Here is a 20910-nt window from a genome sequence, read left to right as displayed (position 1 = left end):
CTCAAATGCCCTGTAAGACAACAGTGCTAGTAAAATTGTACTTGCCTTGTGCATGGTTGAAAGAGTAGATTTTAGTGTGGCTTTTGTGGGAAGAGTTTTGAGTTGTGTGTGAAGTTTGGAGAGTACTCCAAACTTCAAGAATTTGTTGAGTAGACCTGCGAGTAGACCATGCCCAGAGCACAGAGATGTAAGAATTGTGCCTTTGGAAATTCACCTCCACACTTTGCTGCAGATCCAGCAGCTAATAGAATGGATACATGGGCATATGAATGGTTGCCATGGAATATATGCATTGCTTAATTTGTCTGTTAAGCAAAACACCCATCTTTCCTACACCTTTCAAAAGCGCTAGTTCTCTTCTTTCCTTTGGTCGACACAAACACTGGACTCTAGCAGTTCAGACAGTGCAATGAGTGTGCAAAGAGAATGTGACGATCATAAAACGTGTTATGGTAGGTAGATTCAGAGGAAACAATCTGGATTTGACTTCTACCTTCAATTGTCTTACGAAGGATTTTACATCCCTGATGGGCAAACAGCCCAGTCATCTGCACCGGGCAAGACCGTTGACTACGACTGGTCGTGCTTCAGCTTCTCATGTGTGCACTATTGCTAGAATCCAAAATTAGTAAAGTCCCACATTTGTAAAGCGCACAATCACCCGTAAGGGTCTCTAGGCGCTGGGGCCGTCGGGAAGATTAAGCGAGCTATTGCCCAGAGTCACATGGTGCTGGGCTAACCTGCCGCCGGAGCCGGGGATCGAACCGTGGTCCCCAGATTCCAGCGTCAGTCGCCCTGGCCGCGGCGCCACACCTCTCCCTTAAATTACATGGCTTCCGTGATGGATTTCTTATGCCTTGTCTCTGTGGGGGATAAATGCAAAAGTTACTACAGAACATGCATGCACACAGGCTTGATTTCATTATTCCTGTACTATCTAGACTCCATCTTTCTTGGAACTTGGACTTTTCTCCCACGTGGTGTACTTAACTGTATTTTTCCCTATTTTTCCACCTGCTGAAGAATCTTGTAAACAGTCACCCACCAACCAATGGATCTGAAAGCATCGGTTGGCGTCTTGCAACACAACAGGAATCTGAACAAAAAGTTGAATTGCCCAAGACAAATGCATCTTTCTCCCCGGTGAAGGCTACTAAGAGGAGTAAGTGATGTACAACCAAAATGAAACTTAATTAATGATTTAGAACTTAGTAACCTAAAGGTTTTGTTTTTCACTTTTCTATGGTCTTGTCATTTTCGATTATTATTCTATTGGCATTCATTTAAATTAATAATGCATATGTTGAAGGCTTTTTTGGAGGACATTCTTATACAGAAGGACAGTACTGCGTTATTTGAACATCATAGAGACTTCAGAATTTTCAATCTCGTCACATTTCAATCTGATAGACCTCTAGCCGCAGATTCCTTAACTTAGAGTATCTCCCCAGGCATCAGACTGGATCTGGATAATCTTTTTTCCCCAGCAATACCTCTGCATGCCGGGAGGTGGCGCAGCCTGGCTCCGTCCTAACGTCCACGGAAGTGACGTCAATGGAGCCATATAAGCCACTCCAGGCGTGCTGACGTCAGTTTTCTCTTTTCCGCGTCCTAACACGGATCCGGGAAAGTAATACCTTGGGCCTGTTATTGTTTATTATAGGCCTTTTCTATGCCCTTTCACGTCCAGGTTCGATGCCCTTGTGGGCTTCAAACCGTGCAGGGCCTGCTCGCGCCAGATGTCAGCGACAGACCCTCGCGAACTCTGTAGATGGTGTTTGGGAGAGCACCATACCTCCGTTGAGTGTGATGTTTGTCGCATTGAGCTGCTGTCTGCCCGGATGTCCCGAATGGACCCTTCGTGATGCAGGTCTTTCTCCAGCGGGTCATTCACGCGGCGTGGCTGGTCCCGGCTACATCGACGTCATTCGCCTACCTCAGGTAGTGGAGTGGTGTGGCTCACTGGTTAGAGGCGGCAGACACGGGAGCCGAGGACGGCCCGGGACCAGGGTTCAATTCCCGACGCGGCAGGATCTTGGACCAGGGTCAACGGACTCGATAATTCTCGCCTCGGTGCCTACTCTAACTAAAGATCACACTCGGCAACTCTGGGCATTAGCTTGCCTCATCTCCACAACGGCCCCCCACATACGCCGGGGATGCCTGGTTTCACCTTGGAGATACCCAGTAGGGACCATCTCACAGGGAAGCCAGGACGGGTTCCCCAGCGGTCTACAGCGCAGACATACTCCTTCGGGAGTCGATTCTAGCGCTTTAGAAACCCACAATCAATCCATCAATCAGGTAAGCATTACCACCCCCCTCCCTGGCGTGCCTCCGAGCCCCACAGGGGGGGTAGGGACTTTGGTTGGGACACAGCTGGCGGGGTTTACCCTTGGCTCCAACAAGTGCCCTGATTCTGACACTCGAGTCGCCGCAAGTAAGCATTTGACCCTCCCCGGCGCGCCTCTGGGCCCCATAGGGGGGGGGGGGTAGGGACTAAGGTTGGGACGCCGCCGGCGGGTTTACCCTCTGACCCAACAGAGTGCCCCGACTCTCGCACCAGAGTCACCGCTACGTCGGGACACGGGCCGGAGGGGCATCCCACGACGTTTAGCCTTTCCATAGTGCTGTCGCACAGCCTTCCGGGGCTCCCTGCGGCATTGCTGGGGGTGGTTGCGCACTGCACGTCACTTCTTCTGCGTATTCTTCCGCAGGTTTCAACCTTGGGGAATGTTGAGTCTACGCCGGTCCGACTCCGAGCAGTCTGGACCTTTTCGGAGGTCATCAACGCCGGCTCGAGGAGACGAGGCCTTCGAATTTGTCGGCTCAACTCTAGGCCTTTTCGGAGGTTGCCAACGTCGAATCGACTCGAAGGGTCAAGGCCTCTTCGGAGGTCGCCGGCTTGACTCCAGAGGGGGACTCCGAGGAGTCAAGGCCTTTTGGGATGTCTCCTGCTCCACTCGAGGGGTCGAGAGCTTTTACGGAGGTTGCTGACTCGACTCGGGCGGTTGAGGCCTTTTCGGAGGTCACCGATGCTGCTCCACTCCGCCAGTCGGGGCCTTTTTAGGGGTATCCGATGCCGGTTCGACGACTCCGATTAACGCCGGTACTGTCTCCAGCCTTAGTGGTGGAGGATGTGATCCCGGTAGGTTCACCACCTCCTGAGTCATTTCACTGCTCTCCAGAGCAGGCACCAGTAGAGAATTGGCCTTCATCCTGCTGCTGAGCCTTCAGTAGTGGCCAGTTTAGTTTGCGTCCATCACCTACTGATGACTTGCTTACAACCGCTTTGCGGGTCCATGGAGGCTAGTGGACATTCGTCAAGCTGTTTGCAGGGCTGCAGACATTTTAAGGATGGAGCCGCCCTTACTCTCCTGTCCTTCGGAGCCTTGCTGGATATTCTCCACCAGGGCGCAGGGAACATGGCACCTTTGTTATATTTTGCGTAGTCCTTGTTGACATCCTTCTCGGGCAACATCTCCGGTTCCTTGCTTATTGCAGGACACTGGGTCCGGTTTGCCCCTTCCTGTCCTGTGCATATTCATAGTTCTCAAGGAGTGGCTCTAGTCTATTCCTTTCTGCCTCTGGATCTGTGCTCCACCCCTGATGTTTTTCTGGGTGTGAGTACTTGCTCCCATTATGGCACAGGTGCTTCTCTAGGTGGCATTACTCTGTGTGTATTCTTCTCAACGTTCTCCATTTTGGTAGAAAGTGTTGGTCTTTGGCGGTGTTGGCTTTTGGCGCCAGGCTTCTGTCTGTGCCTTCTTACTATCCTTTATGGGCAGTCTTGTGGTCTGTTTCTGCTGTCTCACAGGAGACCAGGATTCTCCCCCTTGGGGACCTGTTATTTTTTCTGGGTTCTTAACTTATGCAGCACACTGGTGCCGTGGTGCCGCTTGCATTACTCCCCTATTTAGGATTTATCACTCCACGTATGTGTGTCGACATTCCGGTCTCTTTTGTGTATATTGTGGATTCTACACGCCACTGAGGTGCTTGCATACAAAGTCTTTTTTGCCTTAGTGTCAGGCATTCATGCTTACTCTTTCCTTTGGGATAGTGTTCTCTGTGTGTTCATAGCCTTTAAGGTTATCCACTCACAGTGGTGCCTTTTAATTTGTTTGGCTGGATGCTTAACTCCTGAGCTTTTGCTCAAATGGTGGCTCCACTGTCTCCACTAGGCTCTGGGCTCTCCCCTGCCACTGTTGTTCCATGTCCTAGGCTGTACACATTAAGGTGTTTTTTCTTCCACCCACGGACCTCATGCTGCCGCGCCGGTTCTTGGGCGAACAGTCTTCCGACTGTCCCCTGCTTGCTGTGACTTCCACTGTGGTGTGTGTGTTCAGGCGGTATGCTCTACCGTTGTCATGTCGTTTTGACCCTTGGTACTTCGTTCCTCTTGGGTTATAGGGACTGATGCCTGGATCCTTCTTTGAAGGTCTTGCTGCATTGTTTCTTACGTTGGCATGGAACTTTCTAGTTCTGTTTTCCTTTCGTCTGTGTCTGGGCTAGAGAGGTCTCACACCACCCCTCTGCGGATTTGGTGTCTTTACCATCCCTTGTTCATGCTCCTTAAGGTGGGTCATGGGTCTGATGCCCGTTGTCCTGACATTGCGGTTTCCACCGTTTTTTCGTCAGCCTCTTGACGACTATGTTCTGATGGAATTTGGTGGTTGTTTCGCAGACCCTCCTCCTGTGGGGTATGGTTTTGATATCTATTCTATGTTGAGGAATCTGCAGCTAGATGTCTATCAGATAGAAGAGTTATTTTCGGTGGGAGGGAATAAAAACAGAATAACTGCACACATGAACACAGGTGGCACAAAATGAGAGGGCAGTGAAAAGTAGACTTTAACCACCTAAAAACGTGGTCGGAGTTGAGAGCCAAAGGGCTCGACAGCTGCCAAAGGAAGGTGCGAGAGTGCGCCACCAACCAAACACTAGGACGGAGGGTAGTCTAAGGGCCCCACGTAGAACCACACACCCTACCCCAGAATGAGGTGCGAGAGCACACCACCGGAACACCAAAGCCACCAGAAAGAGGGAGGCTAGGTGAAAAGACACCATATGAAAAGGTCTTCGCAGAGTGGGGAGGATGGGCGGGCGTTAAGGAATCTGCGGCTAGACTGTGTCTCTACCAGATATATCGTTACCGAAGGTATTTAACTCTTCTGTCATTTACAACACTGGCTTTGCAAAATACTGTGCTTGCCGAAGTGAAGTTTCCTCTATCACTCTATAAACTGTTTTATCAAAGAAGTGTTTAAAAGGTGAAAATTCTTGAGGCTGAAACACTTGCCCTTCATGTCCAGGCCCCAGGCCAAGTGCCTTGTTCTGATACTGGTAACTTGAATGACGATGTTAGTAATTCCTCTTTGACTTTTTTGGCATTAGGGGTTTTGGCTAAGAGTTTTCAGATTTGAGTGTTTGTGCTGACTTCCAGATCACTGATTAATGACTAACTCCTAAAGAACTATGAAAACGTAACTACTTCGACCCATCTGTTTTTCTTTTTTCCTACGCAAGCATGTGGGAAAGATTTTACATTTTATATAGCCCTAAGTATGCAGATGGAAATTATTCTTTATTCTACTTTTTATGGTGTAGTGCAAACATTTGCCAATAAATGTGTTCACGAGCATTGAATCTCCCATCGAGTCGCAGGCTTGCATCATTCCTCACTGTTGGGTGGGAATCCCTGCAACATTTGTTGCAACAGCAGTACTAACATGCATACATGTAATAGGTTGTAAAAGTAGCCCATATACCTTATTGTTTTTGGCTTAAACCACACCCTCCCCTCAGAGACCACTATTACTCAGACTTTCTGGTGTGCAAGATATACCATACAGACTTTATTAAAAAGAAAGACTGTTTGCACATGAATCTAAAAAACACAGCACTGGAGTTCTGTAGTTACGGGAAAGGCTTCTGGAATTATGTGGCAGTGGAGGACCAAATTTACTGTAGGGATCACTACATTATGCAGCATGAAAAGACAAATTAGTAACTTTTGATCTGTTTGAGCTAAAAACCAATTTTTGATCTTAAAATCTGCAGATGATGCTGTAAATTAATAATTGTGCGGAAAACACTATGGCCACAGCATTGCATAATTCCAGAAACCCTGGTTATAGGTAAAAAACAACCTCGGACTCAAGCAGCTGGTGTCCACCCCCACCCACCTCGCCGGACACACACTCGACGCAGTCTTCTCATCCAGCAAAGACATCGCCTTCAGCCACGCCACTGGACTCCACTGGACGGACCACAGCTGCGTCCACTTCACCTTCAGAAGAACGACGATCCACCACCACCAGCAACAGGTTGCTCGAAGAAGCTGGAACAAGATCACAGCCGACCAGCTCGCCGCTTCCCTGAGCCAGCACCCTCCCACCAGCTCAGCGAACCCCAGCCGGGCCGCCGACAACCTCACGAAGTGGATCAGCAACTGCGCGGACGAACTCGCCCCACTGAGGACCCCGCCCAGCAGACCCGGCAGCAAGAAGGCCCCATGGTTCACCGACGAACTCACGAGCTCCAAGAAGAACTGCCGAACCCTCGAGAAAGCCTGGAGAAGGGAGCCAACACCGGACAACATGACCACCCTCAAGCTCGCCACCCGGAAACACCACCAACTGATCCGCGCCACCAAGAAAACTGCATTCAAGGACCGGCTGGACAACAACGCACACAACTGCAAGGAACTCTTCAACATCATGAAAGAGCTCTCCAACCCCAACGCCGGAAGCAACGACATCACCCCATCGCAAGACCTCTGCAACTCCCTCGCCTCCTACTTCCACAACAAGATCGCGGACATACACAACAGCTTCAGCACTCAACCGACGCACGCCACGACCGAACCACCGCCCCCCACCACCACCCTCCGCGCCTGGACTCCGATCAGCACCGAAGACACCGTCCGCACGATGAACTCCATCCACTCCGGATCTCCGACCGACCCCTGCCCTCACCACGTCTTCAACAAGGCCGACGCTGTCATCGCACCCCACCTGCGGGACATCATCAACACCTCCTTCGACACCGCCACCTTCCCGGAGAGCTGGAAGCACGCCGAACTCAGCGCTCTACTAAAGAAACCAACAGCGGACCCCACCGAACTCAAGTATTACCGCCCCATCTCGCTCCTCCCTTTTCCAGCCAAAGTCATCGAGAAGACCGTCAACAAACAGCTGGCCGCCTTCCTCGAGACGAATGGATCCCTCGACCCCTCACAGTCTGGTTTCCGAGCCAACCACAGCACCGAGACCGCCCTCATCGCTGCCACCGATGACATCCGAGCCCTGATGGACAACGGAGAAACAGCGGCCCTCATCCTCCTAGACCTCTCCGCGGCATTCGACACTGTCTGCCACCGCACCCTTGTGCAGCGCCTCAGCAATGTCGGAATCCAGGAGAAGGCACTGGAATGGATCATCTCCTTCCTCGACGGAAGAACACAGAGAGTCTGCCTACCACCGTACAAGTCAGAGGCCACCGAAGTCATCTGCGGCGTCCCTCAAGGATCCTCGCTGAGGCCCACCATCTTCAACGTCTACATGAGCCCCCTCGCGGCCATTGCACACCAACACAACCTCAACATCATCTCCTACGCTGACGACACCCAGCTGATCCTCTCCCTGACCAACGACCCCGCCGCCGCCAGAGCCAACCTTCACGAAGGGATGAAAGACGTAGCCGAGTGGATGACGACCAGCCGCCTGAAACTGAACTCGGACAAGACGGAAGTCCTCATCCTGGGCTCCTCGCCCTCCGCCTGGGACGACTCCTGGTGGCCCCCCGCCCTGGGCACCGCTCCCAAACCAACAGACCACGCACGCAACCTGGGCTTCATCCTGGACTCCTCCCTCTCCATGACCAGACAAGTCAACGCCGTCTCCTCGTCGTGCTTCAACATCCTGCGCATGCTACAGAAGATCTTCCGGTGGATCCCCACCAAGACCAGGAAGACGGTCACCCAGGCCCTCGTCACCAGCCTACTGGACTACGGCAACGCCCTCTACGCCGGAACCACCGCCAAGCTCCAGAAGAGACTCCAGCGGATCCAGAACACCTCAGCCAGACTCATCCTCGACATCCCACGACACAGCCACATCTCCGGACATCTGAGAGACCTGCATTGGCTCCCCATCAACAAGAGAATCACCTTCCGTCTCCTCACCCACGCACACAAAGCCCTACACGATCAAGGCCCGAGCTACCTCAACAACCGCATCAACTCCTACGCTCCCAAACGCCATCTCCGATCAACCAGTCACGCCCTCGCCGCCGTCCCCCGCATCCGAAGAACGACAACAGGAGGAAGGTCCTTCTCCTACTTGGCCGCCAAGACCTGGAACTCCCTCCCTCCCGACCTGCGCCTGACCCAAGACCACCTCTCCTTCAGGAAGAAGCTCAAGACCTGGCTGTTCGAGCAGTAGCAGCACCCCCCCCAAGCGCCTTGAGACCCTCCGGGTAAGTAGTGCGCTCTATAAATGTCTATGATTGATTAATCTGCAGCAAAAAGAGCACTAGCCGAAGGTAAGCATCTTATTCTAAAGATTGGCATCAGCAATTGCTGTTCCTGAACCGGAAAGAAAGCTGGGACATTTGGTAGAGCATCATTATAGAGAACGTGCCACTTTTGGAGCCACACAGTATTGTGTGGATTTTCAAAGAAAGAACTAAACTGGTTTGGGGACAAGCAGCTCTTTGTAACCTGTTTTAATATGGTGGGTAATTTCCTGGCTTTACTCTTTATATAATGCTAAGTGTTAGTGAAGAATTTGAATCTATGAAAGATCCAATTATAAAGTTAACACCAAATACAGTTTGGTGGAGTTTAGCAGATTCACATATATTCCTACCACCTTCTTTAATGAGGTGCATGGTATAGCATGCGTACTTGTTACAAATGGAGACATAACATTAAAGAGGTTTGGATTTCAGAGATGGCACATTTCCACCTTGACCACACATTCGAGTCCTAACTCAAAACATGAGGTTGATGTCCTGCTTACATTGGTGTGTTTTTGTGCATGTTCATACTGTTTGTGGGAATATGGGTTCTTGTTGTTGTACCCCCCACCCCATCCCTCTTTTTGCCTGGTTTGTGATGCAACTTTGAATGCGGTGTACTGGGTCCCTGCTAACCAGGGTCTCAGTGTAGGACGCTGGCTCTGTATATACTATACCAAAGTAAGGTATAGTGTGCACAGAGTCCAGTGGAACCCCCAAAGATAGGCAGAGATCAAGGTAGATAATACCTTACTCTCTATTTGTGGTAGTGTGGGTGAGCAGTAAGGCTTTATCAGAGGGTAGTGTTCAGCATTTATTGTACACACTCAGGCAGGAAATTATGTCACGCATTCAAAGACTGAACTCTGACCATTTTGTCTGTACAAAAAATATTTAGTTGGAAAATATTTTCTAGAACCAAGCCAGGCCTGGTGCAGGTGAGTGTAATAGTGCTTTGCAAGAATAATGCAGGTAAATACAGTTTGAATGCAATTGGCTTGGTTACAAGTAAGTTATTTGTTCATACTTGGAATTAGTTTTCAGTTACTATTGAGATTACTTTTTAATTTTTTCTACTCTGTGTGATAGGTCTAGATATCACACTGGGATATTTCCTAGATAAAAGGTAAGTAAATCAGTTTTTGTACATATTTCGTTTCCAACTCCACACTTAAAACCATTTTCACAAGAAAGCAATCAATGCAGTCCTTTGGGAGAAAACCAGGTTATCGGTTACCAGTAAGTACTTAGGTTTGAAAGTTGGTTTTCTGGGATTAGAACGAGGGTTCCCCCAGAGTCCAGGATGCACTCTCAAAGCACCCTCAGCGGCACTTGGGCGACCAGGTGCATAGTGCTGATGCCTAATGTTATCCAATGGGGGGGATAGGGGGCCTCCGGTTTGTGGCTGCTCATGAGCAGGCCGCAAGGATGTGGGAGCAAAGGTCCTTGTGTTAGGCTCCGGGCAAAGGGGGGTCCGAGCAGAGGCTGCAGGCGATGTCGGGGAGTCCTGAAGAGGTCAACCCACAGTGGACTCTGACTATGGAGCGCTGGGGGTCTTCGCGAAGGGGGATCCGATTTAGCATACAAGGTCCACCCACAGCGGGATAGGCGCGGCTGGGTGCAGGGTGCTGGTTTGGTGTAAGGTGCCCTGTTTGAATGGGGATTCTCCGGTTGCAACCAACACTGAAGGCTCGGGGACGAAGTTCTTCTGGAGGCAACCACCGGTTGGAGAGTTAAGTTGGGATGTCTTCGGATACCAGCACACCTTCTTTTGGGCCACCCAAGGCCACAGGATGTTGGGTGCAGGGGTGTCTTTTGGAGTCTAGCTCTTCTTACCGGCTCTGGTTGGAGGGAGTGGGGGGGATTGAAGATCCTCCAGAAAGGGGCTGCAGGCGTCAGTTGGAGACTTTAGGTAGGTCAGGGATCACCAGATCCCAGGTCAGGATCGCCGGGGAGTACTAATCATGGTGTTGGGCTGCTCGAACTTAGGCTTTGTGCATTGGGTGCAGAGTGGTGCAGACGCGTGGATTTGGCTGGAGCCAGAGTCTGGTTGAGCCAATCCGGTACTCACAGGAGACAAAGCCTGGTTTGGGAAGGCAGGGCTGGTCCTGTGGGTGCTTGGGGGCTGCTGGCTGCAGGAGACATATTTATTAATTTTTTTGAAAGGTTTATATAGCACGAACAAGACCCTTAAGGGTATCAGAGCGCTTTACAATAAATGTGTATAGGCATATCAAAACAATAAAAATAAGCAGGACCGTAAGAATAAAATAAAAAAAACTTGATAAATGATCAAAGGGCAGAACAAACATTAAGGATAAACAGGACCATAGAGATTGGCAGCATAGACAATCACAGATAGAAGGGCAAGTCAGATAAGGTGCAAGACCGGTCGGTATTGAAGTCGTTTGGAGGTAGGAAGGGCTTAAGCTTCCTTAGTGTATTGATCTGAAAGTTTGCTCCCTTTGTTGCATTACTGATGTGCTTCTGCATATTGAGGTTACAGTCCAAGGTTATACCCAGTGATTTCGCCGAGTTACACAATGGTTGGCTGAACATGGAGTGCTGTAAGGTGTTTTATCAAATTGTGCATAGTGGGGACTTTGGCGGGAGGAGCAATGAGGAGGAATTCAGTTTTTAAGGCATTCAGTTTGAGGTGATTCACTGCCAGCCATGTTTGGGTGGTCTTAAGAGTATTGTTGAGCAAAGTAATATTGTCCAAGGTATTGATCTTGAGGTAGAGTTTGGTATCGTCTGCATACATGTGGAATTGCACGTTGGATGTTTGTAAAAGATCGGTGAGTGGTTCCATGAAGAGGTTGAAGAGTGTAGAGGATAATGAGGAACCTTGTGGGACTCCTAGCGTAACAGGAACTGGTTTGGACAGTATGGTGTTAATCTTGAATTTTTGAGTCTGGTTTTGCAGAAAGGAGGTGAACCAGTCTAGTACGGGTCCTGAAAGACCCATTCTGTGTTTCAACAGATCTATCAAGTGTTCGTGTTTGACCGTGTCGAACGCTGAGGAGAGATCTAATAGGATGAGGAGACATGCTTCGTTACGATCAAGTAGTTGAAGTGCATCATCAATTGTTAGAGGGGGAAGGTCGCGAGGGGGACAGAGGTAGTTACTTTTGGCCACCCCGGGACCCACCTCCTCCAGGAGTGTTACCGAGCACTGGAGTCAGGCCCTCCCCGCGGGAGGATTAAGCATTATGGTCGTGTACCTTGAGACTCTGCCACATTACAAATTGACACCATACTAGTTTATCAGTTGCAGAACACGTTCTTTATAAAGCAATTCTCGCCAGGTCAATATTACGATACACAATCCTGTTCGGGACCAAGGCTACGCTAAGGTGGGGGGTAGCTATAAAACAGGGGGGGCCGATCCGGGGACTTCGGGGGAATGTTCGAGATACTCACAGCCTCCCCGGAGGGAATAGTCTCTAGTCCAGGCGGGCTCTGGGGAGCCGTGGGGGGTTAGCACTCTTGGCATGGGTCTTGGCTGCAGCGTATTCGGCGTACGGCTCTCAATCCACGAGCCGCGGGTTACCGAAGGGCTGCGATGTGGGTGTATCAGGCGTACGACTCACAATCCTCGAGTCGCGGGATACACAGGGGTTCCGGCGTGGTGGGTTCGCAGACAGCTCGTACCTCCGCGCACAGTTTGTCCCCTTTGGTCTTACTCACAACGAGTTCTGGGCACGGCTTACACTTTTGAGCACCGTTAGTTCGGGGTGCACCACAGGGACGGCGGACGCACGGTGCGGCTCGTACTTCTAGTGCGGCGGGCTCGCCCTCGTCCCACAAGTACGGTGCATACTGCCCCAGGTGCGGTGCGTACCTTTGAGCGCGGCTGGTCCTCGAGCGCTCCCAAGCCCGGTGTGTACCCTCCAGGTGCGAGGCGTACTCTTCAGCGCGGCTGGTCCTCGAGCGCTCCCAAGCACGGTGCGTACCCTCCAGGTGCGTGGCGTACTCTTGGGCGCGGCTGGTCTTCGAGCGCTCCCAAGTACGGGGCGTATTATCCAGGAGCGGTGCAAGGCTCGAGCCACGACTAAGTCAGCAGGGCTCGAGTCGGGGTGAGCAAAGCGTCCGCACAGGGTAAGAGAGCCGCGACCACGTCAGCAGGCTCAAGAATGGGGAAAGCGAAGCGTCCCTTAGGGTCAGGAGAGCCGCGATCTAGTCAGCAGGGCTCAGCGAGTTTTGGTCAGGTTGCGACGTTCTTCTTCCAGCAGGATAGGCCGCGACCACGTCAGCAGGGCCCTCTTCTCCCAGGATTCAACAAACTCCTCTCCCGAGGCGGTTCCAGTTATATCTCTATTTTTCCTTTCAAGTTTGAGCCCTCCCAGGCGGCTTCTTGGGGCCTTGGGCTCATTGTCGGCGCTTCCGGCCTTCTGGCACTCGAATCCTTTGAAGTCTTGAGGTGGGGCTTTTCAGCCGCCCGGCAGAGAGCGGGGCCATTCCAGGCGCAGGAGGTGCGATCTAAACTCCTCTGCCCCATTCTACTGACAGGGTGGTGACGGGTGGGGCCCTGGATGTAAGAAGGCCCACACCAAGGAGGCCAGGTCTAGCACACGCCCCCTCCCCTCCCCCCCCCCCCAGCTGAAAGGCATGGAGAACTACTCTTCTGTAGTAGGGGATCTCTGTGTATAGTCATAATCTAGTGAATAGTCCCGCCCATGTGCGAGGACCCCGGCAATCAAAAATAATCTCTTAAATTGTCAGAAAATTGCAGAACTGCAAAGACACTCAAGAGAGAATTTAAAGACCAATAATGCAGCCTATATCCACAGGCTACACTGTCCAGTACTTCAACTAGAAATTCCACCAAAAATCCACAAACAGCAAATCCTGTCCAGATTTCCCTTGCTTTAACAGCAAAAAAACCCTCTGGAATGATAGAGAGGAAGGCATGGACAGACAAGCCCCTTAGGCTGCCATTATGTGGCTTAAATAGGATACTGTGCCTTTAACAGAACTTTTCCCAGTATCCCAGAATGAACAGCAGGTCCCTCTTACTTTCAGTTCTTTTTTCCGGCTCCTGTTTACAGGACCCTGGTGCATTGAGCTCTCCCTTTTTCAAGGGTTTATTGGATTTTTGTGCACTTTTAGCTTTAAAAGTGTTTTCAATTGTGTACTTGGTGTTTCCCTTCACTTCTGTGTATTTGTTCAGGCGTTTTAGGGCTCTAAAATGCCTGCTCTCTTCGACAAGTGCCCAGCATGTGGAAGGAAGAAGGCCAAGACTGATCCACACGACGTCTGCATACTCTGCCTCCCTGAAGCACATGTCCCTGAAGATTGTGACATCTGCCAGAGCTTTTCTACAAGGACCCTGAGGGAAAGGCTGAAGATTAGGCTTCAAGGCCTGGAAGAGAGGCGACTGCAGGTGGGTCTGGGCAGGCTGGGAAGGCTCCCTCTGCCCCTGCTGATGCCTCTGGGGGGCTCCCCAGAGGCAGGAAGCCCAGCAAAAGATCCTGGTCTCCGTCGACGTCTATCGCATCGGCGACGTCGAGAGGGATGACGACGGTGTGTTCCCCTTCTCCCCGGGGCTCCAGGTCGAGACAGCGTAGACGGTCGACGTCGAGAGGCCTGGGTAGGCCGCCGTCTAAGTCACCGCCGACGGCATCTTCGTCAACGTCGGCGTCGAGCCATCGACGTCGAAGAAGGACCGACAGGCAACCGGCTCTCGCCGTCGAAGCGACGTCGCCGTCGAGAAAATGGTCGACGTGGAGGAAAAGTAGACGCTCGTCGTCGAGGACTGACCGTTCGTAGTCGAGGTGGCGACGGTCGACATCGAGGAAGCACTCGACGTCGAGGAGACTGCGTTCGACGCCAGAGTCGAGGGGTCGACGTTCGACGCCTGAAAACGGCGCTCGACGTTGAGCAGAAAGAGATCGGCGGCCCGAGGATTTCCCCCTCCCCTAAGCGGCGCAGAAGGGATTCTGGCGCAAAAAGTCACGCTGGATCTGGTGAAGGACGCCGGAGGCGTCGCTCACATACTGGAGGGTCTGGGTCGCAGTCTCCTCTCCCGAAGAAGTCACCGGGCTCGGTGTACTCGGTGGTCTATACACCACCTCGTCCTAACACTCCTTCTCCTCTACCTAAGGAGGCTCCTCCCACCAATCCGCCGCTACCTCCACTTCCTCCTGCGGGGCAACCACCTCCGCCACCGGTCCCACCTCATGGGCCCACTCCTCGGCCGGAGGTACCTCCTGTCCCACCACCGAGATCGGTGTCACTGCCTCCGCTTACTACACCGCCTAAGGGGACTCCAAAACCTAAACCCCAGGATAGGCCACGGAAGACGCCTCCACGGAAACCGGTGGTGCGCCCACGTACTGGGAGATCGCGCTCCCGTTCCAGGAGGAGGGAACGATCGCGCAACAGGTCATCCACACGGTCGAGACGGCGCCACAGGAGGCACAGGTCTCGTTCCCGGACAAGGTCTTCAGGGACCAGGGACTGTTCTCCGACCTTATCGGATTCGCCAGAAACGAGGGTTTCACCAATTGATGATCTGGTGTCTTTCCAGGACATACTTTTACGAGGTGCAGCGAAGTTGGGCATTGCTTTGACGGTGCCCACGCCCAAGACATCGGTGATCTTCGAGACGCTGCACCAGAAACATTTGTCTCGGCCGTTACTACCACTGGTACCGGGCCTGGAAGAACCGGCCATGGACCTTTTTCTCACCCCGGCTGTACCCTCGAGACTGCAGAAAAAATACCGGGCCCCGGACTCGGATCCGGCCTTTCTAAGGGTGGAGCCCCCTCCAGATTCGGTGATTGTGACGGTAGCTCGTAAACAGCATGACACCACTCCATCCTCCACAGTTCCGCCAGATAAGGAATCTAGGTGGCTGGATTCGTCTGGGAGAAACGTTTGTGGGACGTCAGCGACTTCCATGAAGGCCGCTAGTGCCACGGCCTTGTTGGGACGGTATGACCGAGCCCTCTGGGAATCCCTACAACAGTTTGTGGAACATCTGCCGCGTGACAAGCGAGAAGACTTCCAAGAGGTGTTGAATGAGGGGATGTTGGTGGCAAATCAGGTCATCAGTGCTGCAGCCGACACTTCCCTGCTGGCGGCGCGTGGTTTCTGCCATGGGATTAACCAGCAAAGACACGCCTGGCTCCGCCACACGTCACTAAAACCGGACGCACAACAAAGGGTTGCCAATCTACCATTCTCTGGCGAAACCCTATTCGGAAAACACGCGGATGATGAAATGGCCCGCATGAAGGCGGAGGCCGAAACACTCACGGCGGTGGGTTTGGAAAAACCCAAGGAGACCAAGAAGTCGTACCGCCCGTTCCAACGGCGGTTCGGTGGCCAAGGCAGGGGGCGTGGCCAGTCTTCAAGACAACAGCAGCAGTTCAGAAGACCGTTGCAGAAGCGCCAGAGAGGTAGAGGCGGCCACCAGTCTGTAACAGCGACTAAAGGCCAGGCCGGGTCTAGGCCCTGAGCGCTTACTTCCCCTGCAACTGTTACCCACTCCGGTGAGGGGAAGCATTCAATCTTTTCTGGCAGAGTGGGGAAAAATTACTCAGGACAAGTGGATGCTGAATATTGTTTGCAATGGATACAGTCTTCGGTTCACCAGCCCGCCTCCATCAATCCCGCCGGTCAGCTCGCAGTTTCAGCTGCACGAGCTCCAGGCGGAGGCAGATATCCTGTTAAGGAAAAGGGCGATAGAAGACGTACCTTGGTCTCAAAGAGGAAGAGGTCTGTACTCCCGGTTCTTTCTGGTTCGAAAAAAGGACAAGAACGAGTTCAGGCCCATTCTGGATTTGCGACCAGCAAACAAGTGGATTCGCAGAGAAAAGTTTCGCATGCTGTCGTTGCATCAGATTTATCCTCAGCTGCAACGGGGACACTGGCTGTGTGCCATAGACCTCCAGGATGCATACTTCCATGTGCCCATTGCACGCAAACACAGGAAGTTCCTGCGATTCCAAGTCGGCGCCAATCATTATCAATACACAGTACTGCCATTCGGACTGAAGTCTGCGCAGAGAACATTCTCAAAGTGCATGGAGGTGGTAGCAGCGCACCTGAGAAAGAACAAGGTGTTTGTCTACCCGTACCTGGACGATTGGTTGATCAAGGCCTCCTCCTTCTTGGAAGCGCAAGCTCACTTCCAGAAGACGTGCGTTCTACTGAACAAGCTGGGGTTGCACATCAACATGTCCAAGTCGGTCCCGACTCCAGTCCAGTGCATACAGTACTTGGGAGCCTCCATCAATACGCTGTCAGCAAGCGTGTCTCCTTCGGAGGAGCGACGATTATCACTGCTTCGGAAGGCTCAGGCTCTTATGACCACTCCATCTACAACAGTGAGGACGGTGTCTTCTCTACTGGGATCGATGGCCTCATGTATCTTCCGAACGCCTCATGCACGACTGCACATGAGACCGTTGCAAGAGTGCTTGGAGGACCAGTGGGATCAGAGGAAAGGATCTTGGGACGACAGGATACGACTGTCTCTGCAGGCTCTTCAGTCTCTGAAGTGGTGGTGTTCGGTGGAGAATCTCCTGAGAGGGGTTCCATTCCACAAGGAGATTCCCACTCAGACTATTGTGACGGATGCGTCTCTCCACGGTTGGGGGGGGGCGCACTCCGGAGACTTACAGATTCAGGGGACGTGGTCACAGACGGAGTCCACGTACCACATCAATTTCCTGGAACTCAGAGCTGTTCACTTGGCGCTGAAGGACTTTCTTCCGTCCTTCCAGACCAACTTCCTACTTGTACAGACAGACAATACGACCACGATGTATTACCTCAACAAGCAGGGAGGCTCGATCGCACACAATGTCGCAGGAATCACAGGCGATCTGGCACTGGCTTCTGGCCAGAGGACTAACGATAACAGCTACCCATCTACCTGGTGTGCAGAATGTTCAGGCAGACGCACTGAGCAGACTGATTCAGGATAACCACGAATGGGTCATAAACGACGAAGTACTAGGAGAAGTCTTCGCAAGATGGGGACTCCAGACGTAGATCTGTTCGCCACTGCCGAAAACAGCAAATGCCGAGACTTCGCCTCCAGGTACTACCAGCCGGGGACGCTGGGGAATGCGTTACGGATCAACTGGTCGAACAGCTTTATGTACGCTTTTCCACCCATTCCCCTTATTCCGACGGTTCTCATCAATCTGTCCCAGTCCAGGGCGCGGATGATACTAATTGCCCCGGAATGGCCCAGACAGTGGTGGTTCACGGACCTGCTTCACCGGTCTCTCCTTCATCACATGCGGCTGCCGTGCAGGCCGGACCTTCTCACGAACATCGGGGGGCAGATGTTGCACCCCAACCTCTCGTGTTTGAGTTTGGCGGCATGGCTCCTGAGAGAGTGCAATATGGCCATTTGAATCTCCCTGCAGATATACGACATACTGAGGAGTCTAAGAGACCTTCCACTAGGACTTCTTATGCATACAAGTGGAAGAGATTTTGTATCTGGTGCAAGTCCAAGAACTATGATCCGACGACATGTAAGGAAGATGTCTTCTACAGTTGGCGCAGTCTGGCCTCAATGTCCATTCCATTAAGGTTCATCTCGCTGCATTGACTGCCTACAGGAAATGCCCTCTTTCCTTTTTCCAGATCCCTGTGATTAAAGATTTTCTGGAAGGCTTGAAGAAAGTGTTCCCTCCTGTCAGGCTTCCTTCGCCTTCATGGGAATTGAATGTGGTGCTGTCCAGATTGATGAAGGAGCCTTTTGAACCTATTCATAAGGCTTCGTTGCAGCACCTGTCCTGGAAGGCGGCGTTCCTCGTGGCCATTACACCGGCTCGCAGGGTGAGTGAAATTCAGGCGTTGTGTTGCCAAGAACCTTATACTGTATTTCATGCTGCTAAGGTTGTTATGCGTACTCACCCTAAATTTCTTCCCAAGGTTATTTCTGATTTTCATGTCAACCAGACCATAACTTTGCCTATGTTTTTTCAGAATCCTACATCTCCAGCGGAAAGGTCGTTGCATTCCCTGGATGTTAGTAGGGTGTTGAAATTTTATCTGGATAAAACCAAGGATATTCGTAGGTCAGACCAATTGTTGATCAATTATGGATCGGTCAGGACGGGTCTTGCGACCTCTAAGCAGTCTATCTCTAGGTGGATTGTGTCCTGCATACAATTGTGTTACCAAAAAGCTAATAAGACCTTAGGATGTAAACCTAAGGCTCATTCCACCAGGGGCAAAGCTTCCACGACCGCTCTGCTCCGTAATGTTCCAATTGCAGAAATCCGCAAGGCGGCCACTTGGAAGTCGGTCCATACCTTTGCTAAGCATTACTGCCTGGACACTGATGCCAGGGCAGAGGCTCGGGTTGGGCAGGCTTCGCTGCGAAATCTGTTCGCACAGTAGTGGTGTTATTTCTCTTTTCTCCACCGCCGCTTTGGTGTGGGGATGGGCTTTCCATTCTATTCACTAGATTATGACTATACACAGAGATCCCCTACTACAGAAGGAGTAGTTTCTGTCCTGTAACTCCAGTTCTATAGTAGGGGTATCTCTGTTATAGTCATAAGCGCCCTCCCGCCTCCCCGGTGGAGAGAGATGGTTATGAAAGGAATGCTACAGGTCTGGGGTGTTACGCCTTCAAAAAGAACTGAAAGTAAGAGGGACCTGCTGTGCATTCTGGGATACTGGGAGAAGTTCTGGAAAGTTCTCTTAAAGGCACAGTATCCTATTTAAGCCACATAATGGCAGCCTATGGGGCTTGTCTGTCCATGCCTTCCTCTCTATCATTCCAGAGTTTTTTTTTTACTGTTAACCCCTTCACTGCGGCGGCTATTCCGCCGCAGTGCTAAGGGTGCGGGGCGGAAATACGGCGGGTGCATGCTGGTGACTGAACTGCTCAGTCACCAGCGTCGGTTGCGCTGTGCTTGTGACGGAGCGGTTCCGTCATGGCCCGCCCCGCTCAATAGAACGCTCAGCGCAGGCGCGGAATTCGCGCCGCGCAGGCGTGCCGGTCGGGCCATGACGGAACCGCTCCGTCATCAGCACAGCGCACCCGCAGCTGATGACGGAGCGGTTCCGTCATCAGCATGCAACGGGTTAAAGCAAGGGAAATCTGGACAGGCTTTGCTGTTTGTGGATTTTTGGTGGAATTTCTAGTTGAAGTACTGGACAGTGTAGCCTGTGGATATAGGCTGCATTATTTGTCTTTAAATTCTCTCTTAAGTGTCTTTGCAGTTCTGCAATTTTCTGACAATTTAAGAGATTATTTTTGATTGCCGGGGTCCTCGCACATGGGCGGGACTATTCACTAGATTATGACTATAACAGAGATACCCCTACTACAGAACTAGAGTTACAGGACAGAAACTACTCCATCCCCTTGGGAGTTCTCCTCACTGAGGTGGAAAAACCTGGATAGACCATCCGCATTGGCGTGGTCAGTACCCGGGCGGTGTTCGACGGTGAAGTCCATCCCCTGGAGGGAAATGGACCACCGCAACAGCTTGGGATTCTCTCCCGTCATCTGCATTAACCACCTGAGGGGCCGGTGGTCGGTTTGGACCCGGAAGTGAGTTCCGAACAGGTAGGGCCTCCGTTTCTTCAGGGCCCAAACCACCATAAAGGCCTTCCTCTCGATGGACCTAGCTAGAGTCATCAAACAATATGGGATGGGCCTTACCTCCTATGCGGATGACACCCAACTAGTCCTCGCCATTTACAACGACGGAGAAGAGGTGGCGAAGCGCTTCCAGGATGGTATGCAAGCAATTGGAGACTGGGTGTCCTCCAGCTGCCTTAAACTTAACTCAGAGAAGACCGAGGTGGTCATCTTTGGGAAACACTCCCCACGCTGGTCATCCGTTTAGTGGCGTTCATCGTTTGGAACCCTACCCAATCCTGTCTCGAAGGTTAGGAATTTGGGAGTTGTGTTTGATGAACATCTCAACTTTTCCGCGCATGCTAATCAGACAGCGGCAACAGCTTTTCATAAGCTAAAACTCATTAAAAAAAATCATGCTGTTTTTACCTGAGAGTGGAGGCAAAACTCTGGTCAGCACACTCGTACTTTCATCACTCGACTACTGCAATGGCCTTTTTGCCAATGCTCCAGTCTGGGTCGTCAACAAAATGCAATCAGTACAAAACGCTGCGGCAAGATTACTATCCAAAACTCCCAAATTCAAGCCTATTGCCCAAACCATCCGGAATTATCACTGGTTACCAATTAAAAATCGAATAAAATTCAAAACACTCTGCCTGGTTTTCAAAGCATTGCATAATTTAGGCCCGCAGTTTCTTAGAAACCAGTTTATACCATATCTTCCGTCAAGGCAATTGAGATCTGTGACCTTGCACCAATTAATTGTTCCCCGCACTAAGACTGTTTCCTGGGGTGACAGCGCCTCTCAGTCACGG

At 51.6% G+C, this 20910-nt stretch overlaps 1 protein-coding gene across 3 annotated transcripts in view; it reads left to right on the top strand.

The window, feature by feature from the left end:
* Positions 1-20910, top strand: part of ARHGAP11A (Rho GTPase activating protein 11A) — a 146528-nt gene that overhangs the window by 112881 nt on the left and 12737 nt on the right. For all 3 annotated transcript variants that reach the window (XM_078659448.1, XM_078659447.1, XM_078659446.1), the window contains one exon: positions 1024-1162. In XM_078659448.1, coding sequence (XP_078515574.1) covers positions 1024-1162 — 139 coding nt within the window. The remainder of the gene's footprint in view (positions 1-1023; positions 1163-20910) is intronic.

Source organism: Lissotriton helveticus, chromosome 9 (genome assembly GCF_964261635.1).
Source record: "Lissotriton helveticus chromosome 9, aLisHel1.1, whole genome shotgun sequence".
Classification (NCBI taxonomy): domain Eukaryota; kingdom Metazoa; phylum Chordata; class Amphibia; order Caudata; family Salamandridae; genus Lissotriton; species Lissotriton helveticus.
This window is presented reverse-complemented; position numbering and strand designations above follow the sequence as displayed.